The sequence below is a fragment of the Hypanus sabinus genome, chromosome 19 (assembly GCF_030144855.1).
Source record: "Hypanus sabinus isolate sHypSab1 chromosome 19, sHypSab1.hap1, whole genome shotgun sequence".
Taxonomy (NCBI): Eukaryota; Metazoa; Chordata; class Chondrichthyes; order Myliobatiformes; family Dasyatidae; genus Hypanus; species Hypanus sabinus.
The window spans coordinates 4,008,094-4,028,290 of NC_082724.1; the positions used below are offsets into that span (position 1 = coordinate 4,008,094).

The 20,197-nt window shown below is 42.8% G+C and overlaps 1 protein-coding gene across 3 annotated transcripts in view; it reads right to left on the minus strand.

The window, feature by feature from the left end:
* LOC132377693 (host cell factor 1-like) overlaps nt 1–20,197 on the minus strand; it is a 139,213-nt gene that overhangs the window by 59,817 nt on the left and 59,199 nt on the right. For all 3 annotated transcript variants that reach the window (XM_059943924.1, XM_059943925.1, XM_059943923.1), the window contains exons 17-18: nt 18,579–18,837; nt 17,511–17,671 (exon numbers count right to left, since the gene is read on the minus strand). In XM_059943924.1, the coding sequence (XP_059799907.1) occupies nt 17,511–17,671; nt 18,579–18,837 (420 nt within the window). The remainder of the gene's footprint in view (nt 1–17,510; nt 17,672–18,578; nt 18,838–20,197) is intronic.

Sequence of the window (20,197 nt, forward strand, 5' to 3'; positions counted from 1 at the left end):
AGGGTCAGTACTGGTCTATGGGATACAGTACATTGATAACTAGGATGAAGGGTCAGTACTGGACTATGGGATACAATACATTGATAATCAGAGTGAAGGGTCAGTACTGGACTATGGGATACAGTACATTGATAATCAGGATGAAGGGTCAGTACTGGACGATGGGATAAAGTACATTGATAACCAGGATGAAGGGTCAGTACTGGACTATGGGATACAGTACATTGATAACCAGGATGAAGGGTCAGTACTGGACTATGGGATACAGTACATTGATAACCAGGATGAAAGGTCAGTACTGGACTATGGGATACAGTACATTGATAACCAGGATGAAGTGTCAGTACTGGACTATGGGATACAGTACATTGATAATCAGAGTGAAGGGTCAGTACTGGACTATGGGATACAGTACATTGATAACCAGGATGAAGGGTCAGTACTGGACTATGGGATACAGTATATAGATAACCAGGATGAAGGGTCAGAACTGGACTATGGGATACAGTACATTGATAATCAGGATGAAGGGTCAGTACTGGACTATGGGATACAGTACATTGATAACCAGGATGAAGGGTCAGTACTGGACTATGGGATACAGTACATTGATAACCAGGATGAAGGGTCAGTACTGGACTATGGGATACAGTACATTGATAATCAGAGTGAAGGGTCAGTACTGGACTGTGGGATACAGTACATAGATAATCAGAGTGAAGGGACGGTACTGGACCATGGGATACAGTACATTGATAACCAGGATGAAGGGTCAGTACTGGACTATGGGATACAGTACATTGATAACCAGGATGAAGGGTCAGTACTGGACTATGGGATACAATACATTGATAATCAGAGTGAAGGGTCAGTACTGGACTATGGGATACAGTACATTGATAACCAGGATGAAGGGTCAGTACTGGACTATGGGATACAGTACATTGATAACTAGGATGAAGGGTCAGTACATGGGATACAATACATTGATAATCAGAGTGAAGGGTCAGTACTGGACTATGGGATACAGTACATTGATAATCAGGATGAAGGGTCAGTACTGGACGATGGGATAAAGTACATTGATAACCAGGATGAAGGGTCAGTACTGGACTATGGGATACAGTACATTGATAACCAGGATGAAGGGTCAGTACTGGACTATGGGATACAGTACATTGATAACCAGGATGAAAGGTCAGTACTGGACTATGGGATACAGTACATTGATAACTAGGATGAAGGGTCAGTACATGGGATACAATACATTGATAATCAGAGTGAAGGGTCAGTACTGGACTATGGGATACAGTACATTGATAATCAGGATGAAGGGTCAGTACTGGACGATGGGATAAAGTACATTGATAACCAGGATGAAGGGTCAGTACTGGACTATGGGATACAGTACAATGATAATCAGAGTGAAGGGTCAGTACTGGACTATGGGATACAGTACATTGATAACCAGGATGAAGGGTCAGTACTGGACTATGGGATACAGTACAATGATAATCAGAGTGAAGGGTCAGTACTGGACTGTGGGATACAGTACATTGATAACCAGGATGAAGGGTCAGTACTGGACTATGGGATACAGTACAATGATAATCAGAGTGAAGGGTCAGTACTGGACTGTGGGATACAGTACATTGATAACCAGGATGAAGGGTCAGTACTGGACTATGGGATACAGTACATTGATAACCAGGATGAAGTGTCAGTACTGGACTATGGGATACAGTACATTGATAATCAGAGTGAAGGGTCAGCACTGGACTATGGGATAAAGTACATTGATAACCAGGATGAAGGGTCAGTACTGGACTATGGGATACAGTACAATGATAATCAGAGTGAAGGGTCAGTACTGGACTATGGGATACAGTACATTGATAACCAGGATGAAGGGTCAGTACTGGACTATGGGATACAGTATATAGATAACCAGGATGAAGGGTCAGAACTGGACTATGGGATACAGTACATTGATAATCAGGATGAAGGGTCAGTACTGGACTATGGGATACAGTACATTGATAACCAGGATGAAGGGTCAGTACTGGACTATGGGATACAGTACATTGATAACCAGGATGAAGGGTCAGTACTGGACTATGGGATACAGTACATTGATAATCAGAGTGAAGGGTCAGTACTGGACTGTGGGATACAGTACATAGATAATCAGAGTGAAGGGACGGTACTGGACCATGGGATACAGTACATTGATAACCAGGATGAAGGGTCAGTACTGGACTATGGGATACAGTACATTGATAACCAGGATGAAGGGTCAGTACTGGACTATGGGATACAATACATTGATAATCAGAGTGAAGGGTCAGTACTGGACTATGGGATACAGTACATTGATAACCAGGATGAAGGGTCAGTACTGGACTATGGGATACAGTACATTGATAACTAGGATGAAGGGTCAGTACATGGGATACAATACATTGATAATCAGAGTGAAGGGTCAGTACTGGACTATGGGATACAGTACATTGATAATCAGGATGAAGGGTCAGTACTGGACGATGGGATAAAGTACATTGATAACCAGGATGAAGGGTCAGTACTGGACTATGGGATACAGTACATTGATAACCAGGATGAAGGGTCAGTACTGGACTATGGGATACAGTACATTGATAACCAGGATGAAAGGTCAGTACTGGACTATGGGATACAGTACATTGATAACCAAGATGAAGTGTCAGTACTGGACTATGGGATACAGTACATTGATAATCAGAGTGAAGGGTCAGTACTGGACTATGGGATACAGTACATTGATAACCAGGATGAAGGGTCAGTACTGGACTATGGGATACAGTACATTGATAATCAGAGTGAAGGGTCAGTACTGGACTATGGGATACAGTACATTGATAACCAGGATGAAGGGTCAGTACTGGACTATGGGATACAGTACATTGATAACAAGGATGAAAGGTCAGTACTGGACTATGGGATACAGTACATTGATAACCAGGATGAAGTGTCAGTACTGGACTATGGGATACAGTACATTGATAATCAGAGTGAAGGGTCAGTACTGGACTATGGGATACAGTACATTGATAACCAGGATGAAGGGTCAGTACTGGACTATGGGATACAGTACATTGATAATCAGAGTGAAGGGTCAGTACTGGACTGTGGGATACAGTACATAGATAATCAGAGTGAAGGGTCGGTACTGGACCATGGGATACAGTACATTGATAACCAGGATGAAGGGTCAGTACTGGACTATGGGATACAATTCATTGATAACCAGGATGAAGGGTCAGTACTGGACTATGGGATACAATACATTGATAATCAGAGTGAAGGGTCAGTACTGGACTATGGGATACAGTACATTGATAACCAGGATGAAGGGTCAGTACTGGACTATGGGATACAGTACATTGATAACCAGGATGAAGGGTCAGTACTGGTCTATGGGATACAGTACATTGATAACTAGGATGAAGGGTCAGTACTGGACTATGGGATACAATACATTGATAATCAGAGTGAAGGGTCAGTACTGGACTATGGGATACAGTACATTGATAATCAGGATGAAGGGTCAGTACTGGACGATGGGATAAAGTACATTGATAACCAGGATGAAGGGTCAGTACTGGACTATGGGATACAGTACATTGATAACCAGGATGAAGGGTCAGTACTGGACTATGGGATACAGTACATTGATAACCAGGATGAAAGGTCAGTACTGGACTATGGGATACAGTACATTGATAACCAGGATGAAGTGTCAGTACTGGACTATGCGATACAGTACATTGATAATCAGAGTGAAGGGTCAGTACTGGACTATGGGATACAGTACATTGATAACCAGGATGAAGGGTCAGTACTGGACTATGGGATACAGTATATAGATAACCAGGATGAAGGGTCAGAACTGGACTATGGGATACAGTACATTGATAATCAGGATGAAGGGTCAGTACTGGACTATGGGATACAGTACATTGATAACCAGGATGAAGGGTCAGTACTGGACTATGGGATACAGTACATTGATAACCAGGATGAAGGGTCAGTACTGGACTATGGGATACAGTACATTGATAATCAGAGTGAAGGGTCAGTACTGGACTGTGGAATACAGTACATAGATAATCAGAGTGAAGGGACGGTACTGGACCATGGGATACAGTACATTGATAACCAGGATGAAGGGTCAGTACTGGACTATGGGATACAGTACATTGATAACCAGGATGAAGGGTCAGTACTGGACTATGGGATACAATACATTGATAATCAGAGTGAAGGGTCAGTACTGGACTATGGGATACAGTACATTGATAACCAGGATGAAGGGTCAGTACTGGACTATGGGATACAGTACATTGATAACTAGGATGAAGGGTCAGTACATGGGATACAATACATTGATAATCAGAGTGAAGGGTCAGTACTGGACTATGGGATACAGTACATTGATAATCAGGATGAAGGGTCAGTACTGGACGATGGGATAAAGTACATTGATAACCAGGATGAAGGGTCAGTACTGGACTATGGGATACAGTACATTGATAACCAGGATGAAGGGTCAGTACTGGACTATGGGATACAGTACATTGATAACCAGGATGAAAGGTCAGTACTGGACTATGGGATACAGTACATTGATAACCAAGATGAAGTGTCAGTACTGGACTATGGGATACAGTACATTGATAATCAGAGTGAAGGGTCAGTACTGGACTATGGGATACAGTACATTGATAACCAGGATGAAGGGTCAGTACTGGACTATGGGATACAGTACATTGATAATCAGAGTGAAGGGTCAGTACTGGACTATGGGATACAGTACATTGATAACCAGGATGAAGGGTCAGTACTGGACTATGGGATACAGTACATTGATAACAAGGATGAAAGGTCAGTACTGGACTATGGGATACAGTACATTGATAACCAGGATGAAGTGTCAGTACTGGACTATGGGATACAGTACATTGATAATCAGAGTGAAGGGTCAGTACTGGACTATGGGATACAGTACATTGATAACCAGGATGAAGGGTCAGTACTGGACTATGGGATACAGTACATTGATAATCAGAGTGAAGGGTCAGTACTGGACTGTGGGATACAGTACATAGATAATCAGAGTGAAGGGTCGGTACTGGACCATGGGATACAGTACATTGATAACCAGGATGAAGGGTCAGTACTGGACTATGGGATACAATTCATTGATAACCAGGATGAAGGGCCAGTACTGGACTATGGGATACAATACATTGATAATCAGAGTGAAGGGTCAGTACTGGACTATGGGATACAGTACATTGATAACCAGGATGAAGGGTCAGTACTGGACTATGGGATACAGTACATTGATAACAAGGATGAAAGGTCAGTACTGGACTATGGGATACAGTACATTGATAACCAGGATGAAGGGTCAGTACTGGACTATGGGATACAGTACATTGATAATCAGAGTGAAGGGTCAGTACTGGACTATGGGATACAGTACATTGATAACCAGGATGAAGGGTCAGTACTGGACTATGGGATACAGTACATTGATAACAAGGATGAAAGGTCAGTACTGGACTATGGGATACAGTACATTGATAACCAGGATGAAGTGTCAGTACTGGACTATGGGATACAGTACATTGATAATCAGAGTGAAGGGTCAGTACTGGACTATGGGATACAGTACATTGATAACCAGGATGAAGGGTCAGTACTGGACTATGGGATACAGTACATTGATAATCAGAGTGAAGGGTCAGTACTGGACTGTGGGATACAGTACATAGATAATCAGAGTGAAGGGTCGGTACTGGACCATGGGATACAGTACATTGATAACCAGGATGAAGGGTCAGTACTGGACTATGGGATACAATTCATTGATAACCAGGATGAAGGGTCAGTACTGGACTATGGGATACAATACATTGATAATCAGAGTGAAGGGTCAGTACTGGACTATGGGATACAGTACATTGATAACCAGGATGAAGGGTCAGTACTGGACTATGGGATACAGTACATTGATAACCAGGATGAAGGGTCAGTACTGGTCTATGGGATACAGTATATTGATAACTAGGATGAAGGGTCAGTACTGGACTATGGGATACATTACATTGATAATCAGAGTGAAGGGTCAGTACTGGACTATGGGATACAGTACATTGATAATCAGGATGAAGGGTCAGTACTGGACGATGGGATAAAGTACATTGATAACCAGGATGAAGGGTCAGTACTGGACTATGGGATACAGTACATTGATAACCAGGATGAAGGGTCAGTACTGGACTATGGGATACAGTACATTGATAACCAGGATGAAAGGTCAGTACTGGACTATGGGATACAGTACATTGATAACCAGGATGAAGTGTCAGTACTGGACTATGGGATACTGTACATTGATAATCAGAGTGAAGGGTCAGTACTGGACTATGGGATACAGTACATTGATAACCAGGATGAAGGGTCAGTACTGGACTATGGGATACAGTACATTGATAATCAGAGTGAAGGGTCAGTACTGGACTATGGGATACAGTACATTGATAACCAGGATGAAGGGTCAGTACTGGACTATGGGATACAGTACATTGATAACAAGGATGAAAGGTCAGTACTGGACTATGGGATACAGTACATTGATAACCAGGATGAAGTGTCAGTACTGGACTATGGGATACAGTACATTGATAATCAGAGTGAAGGGTCAGTACTGGACTATGGGATACAGTACATTGATAACCAGGATGAAGGGTCAGTACTGGACTATGGGATACAGTACATTGATAACCAGGATGAAGGGTCAGTACTGGACTATGGGATACAGTACAATGATAATCAGAGTGAAGGGTCAGTACTGGACTGTGGGATACAGTACATTGATAACCAGGATGAAGGGTCAGTACTGGACTATGGGATACAGTACATAGATAACCAGGATGAAGGGTCAGAACTGGACTATGGGATACAGTACATTGATAACCAGGATGAAGGGTCAGTACTGGACTATGGGATACAGTACATTAATAACCAGGATGAAAGGTAAGTACTGGACTATGGGATAAAGTACATTGATAACGAGGATGAAGGGTCAGTACTGGACTATGGGATACAGTACAATGATAATCAGAGTGAAGGGTCAGTACTGGACTGTGGGATACAGTACATTGATAACCAGGATGAAGGGTCAGTACTGGACTATGGGATACAGTACATTGATAATCAGAGTGAAGGGTCAGTACTGGACTGTGGGATACAGTACATAGATAATCAGAGTGAAGGGACGGTACTGGACCATGGGATACAGTACATTGATAACCAGGATGAAGGGTCAGTACTGGACTATGGGATACAGTACATTGATAACCAGGATGAAGGGTCAGTACTGGACTATGGGATACAGTACATTGATAATCAGAGTGAAGGGTCAGTACTGGACTATGGGATACAGTACATTGATAACCAGGATGAAGGGTCAGTACTGGACTATGGGATACAGTACATTGATAACCAGGTTGAAGGGTCAGTACTGGACTATGGGATACAGTACATTGATAACCAGGATGAAGGGTCAGTACTGGACTATGGGATACAGTACAATGATAATCAGAGTGAAGGGTCAGTACTGGACTGTGGGATACAGTACATTGATAACCAGGATGAAGGGTCAGTACTGGACTATGGGATACAGTACATAGATAACCAGGATGAAGGGTCAGAACTGGACTATGGGATACAGTACATTGATAATCAGGATGAAGGGTCAGTACTGGACTATGGGATACAGTACACTGATAACCAGGATGAAGGGTCAGTACTGGACTATGGGATACAGTACATTGATAATCAGAGTGAAGGGTCAGTACTGGACTGTGGGATACAGTACATAGATAATCAGAGTGAAGGGTCGGTACTGGACCATGGGATACAGTACATTGATAACCAGGATGAAGGGTCAGTACTGGACTATGGGATACAGTACAATGATAATCAGAGTGAAGGGTCAGTACTGGACTATGGGATACAGTACATTGATAACCAGGATGAAGGGTCAGTACTGGACTATGGGATACAGTACATTGATAACTAGGATGAAGGGTCAGTACATGGGATACAATACATTGATAATCAGAGTGAAGGGTCAGTACTGGACTATGGGATACAGTACATTGATAATCAGGATGAAGGGTCAGTACTGGACGATGGGATAAAGTACATTGATAACCAGGATGAAGGGTCAGTACTGGACTATGGGATACAGTACATTGATAACCAGGATGAAGGGTCAGTACTGGACTATGGGATACAGTACATTGATAATCAGAGTGAAGGGTCAGTACTGGACTATGGGATACAGTACATTGATAACCAGGATGAAGGGTCAGTACTGGACTATGGGATACAGTACATTGATAACCAGGTTGAAGGGTCAGTACTGGACTATGGAATACAGTACATTGATAACCAGGATGAAGGGTCAGTACTGGACTATGGGATACAGTACAATGATAATCAGAGTGAAGGGTCAGTACTGGACTGTGGGATACAGTACATTGATAACCAGGATGAAGGGTCAGTACTGGACTATGGGATACAGTACATAGATAACCAGGATGAAGGGTCAGAACTGGACTATGGGATACAGTACATTGATAATCAGGATGAAGGGTCAGTACTGGACTATGGGATACAGTACACTGATAACCAGGATGAAGGGTCAGTACTGGACTATGGGATACAGTACATTGATAATCAGAGTGAAGGGTCAGTACTGGACTGTGGGATACAGTACATAGATAATCAGAGTGAAGGGTCGGTACTGGACCATGGGATACAGTACATTGATAACCAGGATGAAGGGTCAGTACTGGACTATGGGATACAGTACAATGATAATCAGAGTGAAGGGTCAGTACTGGACTGTGGGATACAGTACATTGATAACCAGGATGAAGGGTCAGTACTGGACTATGGGATACAGTACATAGATAACCAGGATGAAGGGTCAGAACTGGACTATGGGATACAGTACATTGATAACCAGGATGAAGGGTCAGTACTGGACTATGGGATACAGTACATTGATAACCAGGATGAAGTGTCAGTACTGGACTATGGGATACAGTACATTGATAATCAGAGTGAAGGGTCAGTACTGGACTGTGGGATACAATACATAGATAATCAGAGTGAAGGGTCGGTACTGGACCATGGGATACAGTACATTGATAACCAGGATGAAGTGTCAGTACTGGACTATGGGATACAGTACATTGATAATCAGAGTGAAGGGTCAGTACTGGACTATGGGATACAGTACATTGATAACCAGGATGAAGGGTCAGTACTGGACTATGGGATACTGTACATTGATAACCAGGATGAAGGGTCAGTACTGGACTATGGGATACAGTACATTGATAACCAGGATGAAGGGTCAGTACTGGACGATGGGATAAAGTACATTGATAATCAGGATGAAGGGTCAGTACTGGACTATGGGATACAGTACATTGATAACCAGGATGAAGGGTCAGTACTGGACTATGGGATACAGTACATTGATAACCAGGATGAAGTGTCAGTACTGGACTATGGGATACAGTACATTGATAACCAGGATGAAGTGTCAGAACTGGACTATGGGATACAGTACATTGATAACCAGGATGAAGGGTCAGTACTGGACTATGGGATACAGTACATTAATAACCAGGATGAAAGGTAAGTACTGGACTATGGGATAAAGTACATTGATAACGAGGATGAAGGGTCAGTACTGGACTATGGGATACAGTACAATGATAATCAGAGTGAAGGGTCAGTACTGGACTGTGGGATACAGTACATTGATAACCAGGATGAAGGGTCAGTACTGGACTATGGGATACAGTACATTGATAATCAGAGTGAAGGGTCAGTACTGGACTGTGGGATACAGTACATAGATAATCAGAATGAAGGGACGGTACTGGACTATGGGATACAGTACATTGATAACCAGGATGAAGTGTCAGTACTGGACTATGGGATACAGTACATTGATTACCAGGATGAAGGGTCAGTACTGGACTATGGGATACAGTACATTGATAATCAGAGTGAAGGGTCAGTACTGGACTGTGGGATGTAATAAGGAAAGTGACTGAAGTGGCAGTGGGTGAATATTTTAGGGGTAGTGACAGCGCAGCCCTGTGCATCTAGTTGAAAATTAAGGCTCCAAATTGGGGAAAAGACTGATGTAAATACCTTTGTACATTATCAGAGTCAACATCCAACAAAGTGGACATCAACTGAAAGTGGGAATAGTGAGAGCTTGGGGCCAAAATGTTGTCAGATGGGCGAAAGGCATGGGCAGCAAATCCAAAGGATCATGGTCACAAGTGGATTGAGTGTTGGATAAAGAACCAAAAGCACTGAATAGTTACATTGATCTGAAAACAGAAGATAATCTTCACAAGTATAAGTTGTGCAGGGAGTTTCCCCATCCAAAATTAATCAGTTACATAACACGAAAGGGAAATTCTGTTGGAACTCTTTGAAATTATAACTTGCTGGATATGAATAAATGAGTGATATATAATGATTAGTTTTCTTTTTCCAGACTTTCAACAGTTAAAGTTATCACAAAATGATAGGTTCACAGTATTGAACACAGAATAGTATATAGCACAGGACCAGACCCTTCAGCCCATGATAATGTACTGGAGTCATGATTTGCCATTGGTGTAATATATTGTTAAGAATTCATTGACTGACTGACAGATAAGAGAAGTAAAAGCTGCTGAGAGGAGCACTGGGTTCTCCTTTGCCCACCTACGTTTTGACATTTACTGTGAGCGTTGTAGACAAAGGGCCCAAAACATTACTGAGGATCCCTATCACCCATCCCACAATCTCTTTGATCCACTACTGTCAGGAAGGAGGTACAGGAGGATCGGGACTAGAAACATAGAAAACCTACAGCACAATACAGGCCCTCCGGCCCACAAAGTTGTGCCCAACATGTCTCTACCTTAGAAATTACTAGGCTTACCCATAGCCCTCTATTTTTCTAAGCTCCATGTACCTATACAAGAGTCTCTTAAAGAACCTATCGTATCTGCCTCCACCACTGTTGCTGGAAGCCCATTCCACGCACTCATCACTCTCTGAGAAAAAAAACTTAAAAAAACTGAAATCTCCCTGGTACTTACTCCCCAGCACTTTAAACCTGTGTCCTCTTGAGGCAACCATTTCAGTCCTGGGAAAAAGCTTCTGATTATCCACACGATCAATGCCTCTCATCATCTTATACACCTCTATCAGGTCACCTCTCATCCTCTTGTCGCTCCATGGAGAAAAGGCCGAGTTCACTCAACCTGCTTTCATAAGGCATGCTCCCCAATCTAGGCAACATCCTTGTAAATCTCTTCTGCACCCTTTCTATGGTTTCCATAGCCTTCCTGTAGTGAGAACTGAGCACAGTACTCCAAGTGGGGTCTGACCAGGGTCCTCTATAGCTGCAGCATTACTTCTCGGCCCCTAAATTCAATTCCACAATTGATGAAGGCCAATACACCGTATGCCTTCTTAACCACAGAGTCAACCTGCACAGCTGCTTTGAGCGTCCTATGGACTCGGACCCCAAGATCCCTCTGATTTACCACACTGCAAGAGTCTTACCATTAATACTATATTCTGCCATCGTATTTGACCTACCAAAATGAACCACTTCTCACTTATCTGGGTTGAACTCCATCTGCCACTTCTCAGCCCAGTTCTGCATCCTATCAATGTCCCGCTGTAACCTCTGACAGCCCTCCACACTATCCACAACACCCCCAACCTTTGTGTCATCAGCAAACTTACTAACCCATTCCTCCACTTCCTCATCCAGGTCATTTATAAAAATCATTTAGAGTAAGGGTCCCAGAACAGATCCCTGAAGCACACCACTGGTTACTGACCTCCATGCAGAATATGACCCGTCTACAACCACACTTTGCCTTCTGTGGGCAAGCCAGTTCTGGATCCACAAAGCAATGTCCCCTTGGATCCCATGCCTCCTTATTTTCTCAATAAGCCTTGCATGGAGTACCTTATCAAATGCCTTGCTGAAATCCATATACAATACATCTACTGCTCTTCCTTCATCAATGTGTCTAGTCACATCCTTAAAAAATTCAATCAGGTTCATAAGGCACGACCTGCTCTTGACAAAGCCATGCTGACTATTCCTAATCATATTATGCCTCTCCAAATGTTCATAAATCCTGCATCTCAGGATCTTCTCCATCAACTTACCAACCACTGAAGTAAGACTCACTGGTCTATAATTTCCTGGGCTATCTCTACTCCCCTTCTTGAATAAGGGAACAACATCCGCAACCCTCCAACCCTCCGGAACCTTTCCCATCCCCAATGATGATACAAAGATCATTGCCAGAGCCTCAGCAATCTCCTCCCTCGCCCCCCACAGTAGCCTGGCATGCAGCTTAACCGGTCCCAGCAACTTATCCAACTCGATGATTTCCAGAAGCTCCAGCACATCCTCTTCCTTGATATCTACATGCTCAAGCTTTTCAGTCTGCTGCAAGTCATCACTACAATCACCAAGATCCTTTTCCATAGTGAATTCTGAAGTAAAATATTCATTAAGTACCTCTGCTATTACCTCTGGTTCTATACACACTTCCCCACTGTCACACTTGATAGGTCCTATTCTTTCACATCTTATCCTCTTGCTCTTCACATACTTCAAGTCAAGTCACGTCACTTTTATTGTCATTTTGACCATAACTGCTATGTACAGTACATAGTAAAAATGAGATGTTTTTCAGGACCATGGTGTTACATGACACAATACAAAAACTAGACTGAACTATGTAAAAAAGAGGAAAAAAAAACACAATACACTAGTCTACAGTCCTACCCAGGACTGCATAAAGTGCACAAAACAGTGCAGGCATTACAATAAATAATAAACAGGACAATAGGGGAGTGACGTGTCAGTCCAGGCTCTGGGTATTGAGGAGTCTGATAGCTTGGGGGAAGAAACTGTTACATAGTCTGATCGTGAGAGCCCAAATGCTTCGGTGCCTTGTAGAATGCCTTGAGGTCTTCCTTAATCCTGCCCGCCAAGGCCTTCTGATGACCCCTTCTGGCTCTCCTAATTTCCTTCTTAAACTCATTCCTGTTAGCCTTATAATCTTCTAGATCTCTAATATTACCTAGCTCTCTGAACCTTTTGTAAACTTTTCTTTTCTTCTTGACTAGATTTATTACAGCCTTTGTACACCACGGTTCCAGTACCCTACCATAACTTCCCTGTCTTATTGAAACGTACCTATACAGAAGTCCACGCAAATATCCCGAATATTTGCCACATTTCTTCCATACTTTTCCCTGAGAAAATCTGTTCCCAATTTAAGCTTCCAATTTAACTGCCTGATAGCCTCTTAATTCCCCTTACTCCAATTAAACACTTTTCTAACTTGTCTGTTCCTATCTCTCTCCAATGCTATTGTAAAGGAGATAGAATTATGATCACTATCTCCAAAATGCTCTCCCACTGAGAGATCTGACACCTGAGCAGGTTCATTTCCCAATACTAAATCAAGTACAGCCTCTCCTCTTGTAGGCTTATCTACATATTGTGTCAAGAAACCTTCTTGAACACACCTAACAAACTTCACCCCATCTAAACTCCTTGCTTTAGGGAGATGCCAATTGATATTTGGGAAATTAAAATCTCCCATCACGACAACTCTGTTATTACACCTTTCCAGGATCTGTTTCCCTATCTGCTCCTTGATATCCCTGTTACTATTGGGTGGCCTATAAAAAACACCCAGTGAAGTCATTGACCCCCTTCCTGTTCCTAACCTCCACCCACAAACACTCTGCAGACAATCCCTCCACGGCGTCCACCTTTTTTGCAGCCATTACACTATCTTTGATCAACAGTGCCACGCCCCCATCTCTCCATCTCTTTTGCCTCCCTCCCTGTCCTTCCTGAAACATCTAAAACCCAGCACTTAAAGTAACCATTCCTGTCCCTGAGCCATCCAAGCCTCTGTAATAGCTCCAAATACTGATCCACGATCTAAGCTCATCTGCTTTGTTCACAATACTCCTTACATTAAAGTGGACACATCCCAAACTGTCGGTCTGAGCACGTCCCTTCTCTATCATCTGCCAATCCTCCCTCTCACACTGTCTACAAGCTTTCTCTATTTGTGAGACAACCGCCTCTTTCCCAGTCTCTTCAGTTTGGTTCCCACCCCCACCAATTCTGTTTTAAACTCTCTCCAGTAGCCTTAGCAAACCTCCCCGCCAGGATATTGGACCCCCTGGGATTCAAGTGCAACTCATCCTTTCTGTACAGGTCACACTTGCCCCAAAAGTGGACTGCCAGACTGGGTAACAGATTCTTCCCTCAGATGGTGAGATTAATGAATACCCTGCCACTACTGAGGTCTCATCACTAGGACAGTGAGCTGTTTACTGTTTACCTGTGCTACACAAAACATGCACTTTGAATGACTATTTATTAACTTGTGATATTTTGTTTTATATGCTGGGTGTGATGTATGTTTTGTGGTGCATCGTGGTTCGGAGGGAAGTCTTTTCGTTTGGTTGTAAATGTAGTCCGATGACAATAAACCTGAACTTGAATAAATGGAATAGAAAGTGTGGCCACTGGGATAGAAGTTGTTCACAATTTATATTAATGGCTTGGATAAGGTGAAACAGATCAATGTTTGCGATGATTCAGTCAGATGGCATTGTGGCCTATGAGGATATGGAGTGGATGTAAACAGTTTTAATAAATAGACAAGGACACGGTTGGTGGAATTTGTTATGGAAAAGTGACAGGTTAGCTATGGTGGAAAGGTCAATTTATTTCTTTTAACTAGATTGGCAGCCAAAGGGCTTGCTTTCTGCTGTAGTGTTCTATACTGAATGATTGTCCTGCATTGTAATCCTTTTAAACAAGTCACTGAAAATTAGCATGATGCTCAGAAAGGCAAAAAGGGAAGGATTTATTGCAGAAGCATTCCAGGAAAAATAAAAGCCATCTTTTTCCAACTATATAAGAACCCCAGTGAGCCAGCACTGTGTACAGGTCTGGCTTCCCCTATCTGGGGAAACACATCACTGAGGGAGTACAAAGATTCTTGGGATCAAGAGTTTGTCAAGCAAAGCAAGGTTAAAGAGACTAGGCCTGTACACTCAAGTTTAGAAGAATGATAAACAGTTCCACTGAAATATAAAATTAATTGTGGGGTTTGACAGGGTAGATACAGAAATGATGCTTTGCCCTGGCAGTGGTATCTTGAACCAGGATTAGAGTTTCAAAACAAGGATCATTCTTCAGGATGGAACTGAGGAAAAATATCTCAAACCAGTGGGGTAGTGAATCTTTGGCACTGTTTACTGAAAAGAGTGTGGAGGGTCAGAAGCTGAGTATATTTTTGACAGAGATCAACATTTTTAGGAAACAACGGAAATAAGGGAGTTAAATAGGTAAATTGGTTTATTATTGTCCAATGTACAGAAGTTACAGTGAAAAACTTGTCTTGCTAACGGATCTACTTATTACAATTATGCACTGACATAGTAAAAGGTAAAACAATAACAAAGTGTGAATAAAGTGTTAGTTACAGAGAAAGTGCAGTGCAGGCAGACATCAAGGTGCAAATTATAAAAAGGTAGATTTGTGAGGTCAAGAGTCTATCTTATCATATCACGGAACTGTTCTTATAACAGTTAGATGGAAACTGTCCTTGAAGCTGGTGGCACATGCTTTCAAGGTTTTCCTATCTACTGCCTGATGGGAGGGAAAAGAGAGAATGTCTGGGATAGGTGGAGTCCAATTCTGTTAGCTGCTTTACTGAGTTAGTGAGAAGTGTAGATGAAAAGTGCAGGAGTGTGTTCAGGAGTTGATACCCGAGTGAATAACTGTGTATGTGTGAAAGGCGGAATAGCCAATGCTGCTTCTATAGCATGTGTTCATACAAAGAATTCCCCCTACAACATCTATAAAGAGTAACTGAGCAAACCCATGACAAATCCTGTTTCACAAGAGGAATAGGATCAGTAATTCTTCCTATACCAACAGTGAATATACCCTGGTCCTGGCTTGACCCATGCCTTGGCTTCTCAGGACACCTGTGAGTCAACGGCAACACAGGTTTTGGTTCAGGCCTCCCTGAACACAAATACATAGGCTGATGCTTCAGTGTAGAACGGAGCGTGTGCCGTCAAATATACCATCTTCTGGGCAAGTTGTTAAATCAACATCTCAGGTTGGATAACTTGAAGGTGGAAAAAGATCCCACACAATTTCAAACTGAGGGGAATGAACTGTGGCATCATTTTTTTTAGTTTTAATTTACACAATTTGTTAAGCCAGAAAGCAACAAATTTCATGACTTCTGTCAGTAACAATAAACTTGATTCAGATCACTCTTAGCAATGCCATGTTCTTCAAATGGTGGTATCTGAATTTTTACTTGTACAACAGACCAGTGTTGTTTTTTTTAAAAAAAGAGATACAGCGCTAATCAGGCCCTACTGGCCTTTTGAGCCATGATGCCCAGCAACCCTCGATTTAATCTATCTAATCATGGGACAACTTACAATGACCAGTACCTGGGGGTGCACCCACACAGAAGCTGTCCACAAGAAGGGCCAGAGTCACCTCTGCTTCATGAGGAGACTGAGGTCCTTTGGAGTATGTAGGCCTCTCCTTCATGTGACCTACCAGTCTGCTGTTGCCAGCACAATCTTCTACGTGGTGGTGTGTTGGGGCAATGGCATCAACACAGGTGATGCCAACAGGCTCAATAAACTGATCAGAAAGGCTTGCTCTATTCTAGGAGTCAAACTGGACACACTGGAGGTTGTGGTAGAATAAGGGACCCTACTGAAAATCCTGGCAATTCTGGACAGTATTCCTTACTCTCTGCGTGCCACATTGGCTGATCAGTGGAGCGCTTTTAGTTACAAACTAAGACAATTGCGCTGCTCCAAAGAGCACCATATGAGGTCATTGTTACCCTCAGCCATTTGGCTCTATAATGTCAACCTTTGGAAGTAATGACCTCCTCTTGTCAGACTGTTTGAAGTAATTTTTTTTAAAATTCTTTCTTACTTTTCTCATATTTGTACATCTCTGGACTTGTAATGCTACTGTGACACTGGGATCAATAAAGTGTCTACCTAACCTACTAACAGGCACAACTTTGGACTGTGGGAGGAAACCCAAGCAATTCCATGGGAGGATGTACAAACACCTTACAGAGGATGTTGGGATTAAACTCCGATGCCCCGAGCTGCAATAGCATTACGCTAACACTATGCTACTATGGTGCCCAAAGGCTGGTCCTGACAGTCCGACATTCTCAAATACTGAGTGCCAGCTTAGATTTCATGAGGAAGAAACTCTCCAGGGTTTAAGTCCATTTCTCCCCCCTTCTTACCTGTGTGGAGGGTCCAGGTGCAGGTGTTGACTGCGTTACCATCGTAACGGCCCCGCTCTGAGCTGGAGCTGCAGTGGTTGCAGTGTTGGTTGTCCCTGCTGTTGCAGTTTCACCATGCACACTTTCAGGGAGACCTTGAGCATTCATGGGTGGAGGCTGGACTGCAAAAGGTGGAGACAGAAAACAAATGGAGAGACAGAAAATCACATTAATTGGAGCTTCAGTGTTATCCAGACACTGTAATCTCTAATAAGAAACATTATGCCACTTAATTGTTACAAAAACCCCAGTTGGTTCAATAATGTCATTCAGCGGATCCAGTTATCCAGTCTGGCCAATGTGGTCGACTCTCAGGTTTGAGTTCAATTACGAATGAACAAATAATGGAACATCTGCAGGAAACAGGAATTAATGGATCCTTTTCCAGGTGGGAGGTTGGAACTTAATATTTGTATACTTACATTTGACACAAAGATTGGGGATGGGGATGTGAATAGTGAGGAAAGTCGAAAGGGACAAGATTCCTGAACTGTCTGTAAGGAGTTTGTGTGTCCTCCCTGTGACTGTGTCAGTTTGAGTATCTCAGAAACTGCTGATCTTCTGGGATTTTCACACACAACAGTCTCCAGAGTTTACAGAGTGGTACGAAAAACAAAAATGTCTGGAGGGCAGCAGTTCTACAGGCAAACATCTTTTTAGTAAGAGAGGTTAGAAGAGAATGGCCAGACTGGTTCAAGCCAACAGGAAGATGACAGTAACTCAAATAATGTGTTACAACAGTGGAGTGCAGAAGACCATCTCTGAATACACAACATATTGAACCTTGAAGTGGACAGGCTGCAGAAGTCAAAGACCACACCAGGTTCTTCTCCTGTATCTAATAAAGCGGTCACTGAGTGTGTACATGTGACAATATAGCAGATGGGATATCTGTGCCAGAAAATCTCATTCAGTAAGCTCATGAGGCAAAGAGGAGAAAATAGGTTTAAAATATCCAGCCAGATGAACAAAACAGTATGTCAGAGACCAAAATGATTCTAGATGCCCTGATTCCTGCTATGCACTCACCCTGGTTAGCTGCGATATTTGCTGTGGTGGTTGTAGATGTATTGGTGGTGTTAGTTTCCATCGTCTCATGAGGGGGATTCGAACACCTAACTGGTACTTCCAACAATTCAACCTGCTGGGTCTGCGTCTCTGATGACACAGTGGTAGGCCGGGATGCTGCAACTAAAGTGGAGCCTGAATTTACCAGCTGTTGGGCTTGCTGTGTCACCATGCCACTGGGGGCAGCAACGATTGTCACCCGGTTTGGCTCAGAAGCAGGCTGGAAGGAATTCACAGATAGACAAGGATGAGTGGTGGAAAAATAAAGAGTCTTTCAGCTGTTTTGACCCAATAACAGATAAGGAACTACCAAGTTCAAGCAATAGAATTGAAGAGAGGGATATCTGGAGAAATTCTCTGATAAAAATGTGCGTAAACACATTGCAAACAATGGTACATTGTCACCAATCCAACGAATAATCCTAGTACAAGATGGATTTTTGACCTCATGAAAGGAATTGGTTTATTATTGTTACATGTAAGGAGATTGCATACCGTTCAAACAGATCAGTTCAGTGTAAAGAAAAATACCAAAATACAGAATAAAAGTGTTTCAGCTACAGAGAGTGTGCAGTGTGCATAGACAATAAGATGGTGGTGATCCAATTGCAGAGGGAGGTATGTAGGTCCAGGTTCTGGAGCTTTTTGATCAAGACTGTAAGAATCATGGTGTTAAACGCTGAGCTGTAGTCAATAAAATAAACAGCATCCTGACATAGGTATTTATATTGTCCAACTGATTCAAGGCCTTGTGGACAGCCATTGAGATTGCATCTGCCATAGACCCATTGTGGCGATAGGCAAATTGCAGTGGGTCCAAGTCCTTGATAAGGCAGGAGTTGATTCTAGCCATGACCAACCTCTCAAAGCATTTTATCACCATAAATGAGAGTGCTACCAGACAATAACTGTTAAGGCAGCTCACATTGCTCTACTTGGGTACTGGTATAATTGTTGCCTTTTTGAAAGCAGGTGGGAGCTGTAGCAGAAGTTAGATCAAGAAGGTGAGGAGAAAGAAGTACAAGGTGGTAGGTGAAACTGGGAGAGAGGAACAATGAAGTAAAGGGCTGGGAAGTCAATTGGTGAAAGAGATAAAGAACTGGAGAAGGGAGAATCTAATAGGAAAGGGTAAAAGACCAATGGGGGAGGAGCACCAGAGAAGAGGTGATAGGCAGGTAAGGAGATAAGGTGAGAGAGAGAAATGGGAATGGGGAATGGGGAATGGTGAAGGGGGAGTGGGGCAACTATCAGAAGTTTGAGAAATTGATGTTCATGCCATCAGGTTGGAGGCTACCCAGACATAATGAGAGTGTGGTCTCATTGTGACAATAATGGGGGGCATGGACTGAAATGTTTGAATGGGATGGGAAGCAGAACTGATGTGGATGGCCACCGGGAGATCTTGCCTTTTCTGGTGGATGGAGCGTAGGTGCTTGGTGAAGCAGTCTCCCAATCTACATCGGGTATCTCGATATACAGGAGGCTACATTAGGAGCACGACACAATAGATGACCCCAACAGATTCACAGGTGAAGTGTTGCTTCACCTGGAAGGACTGTTTGGGGCCCCAAATGGGAGTG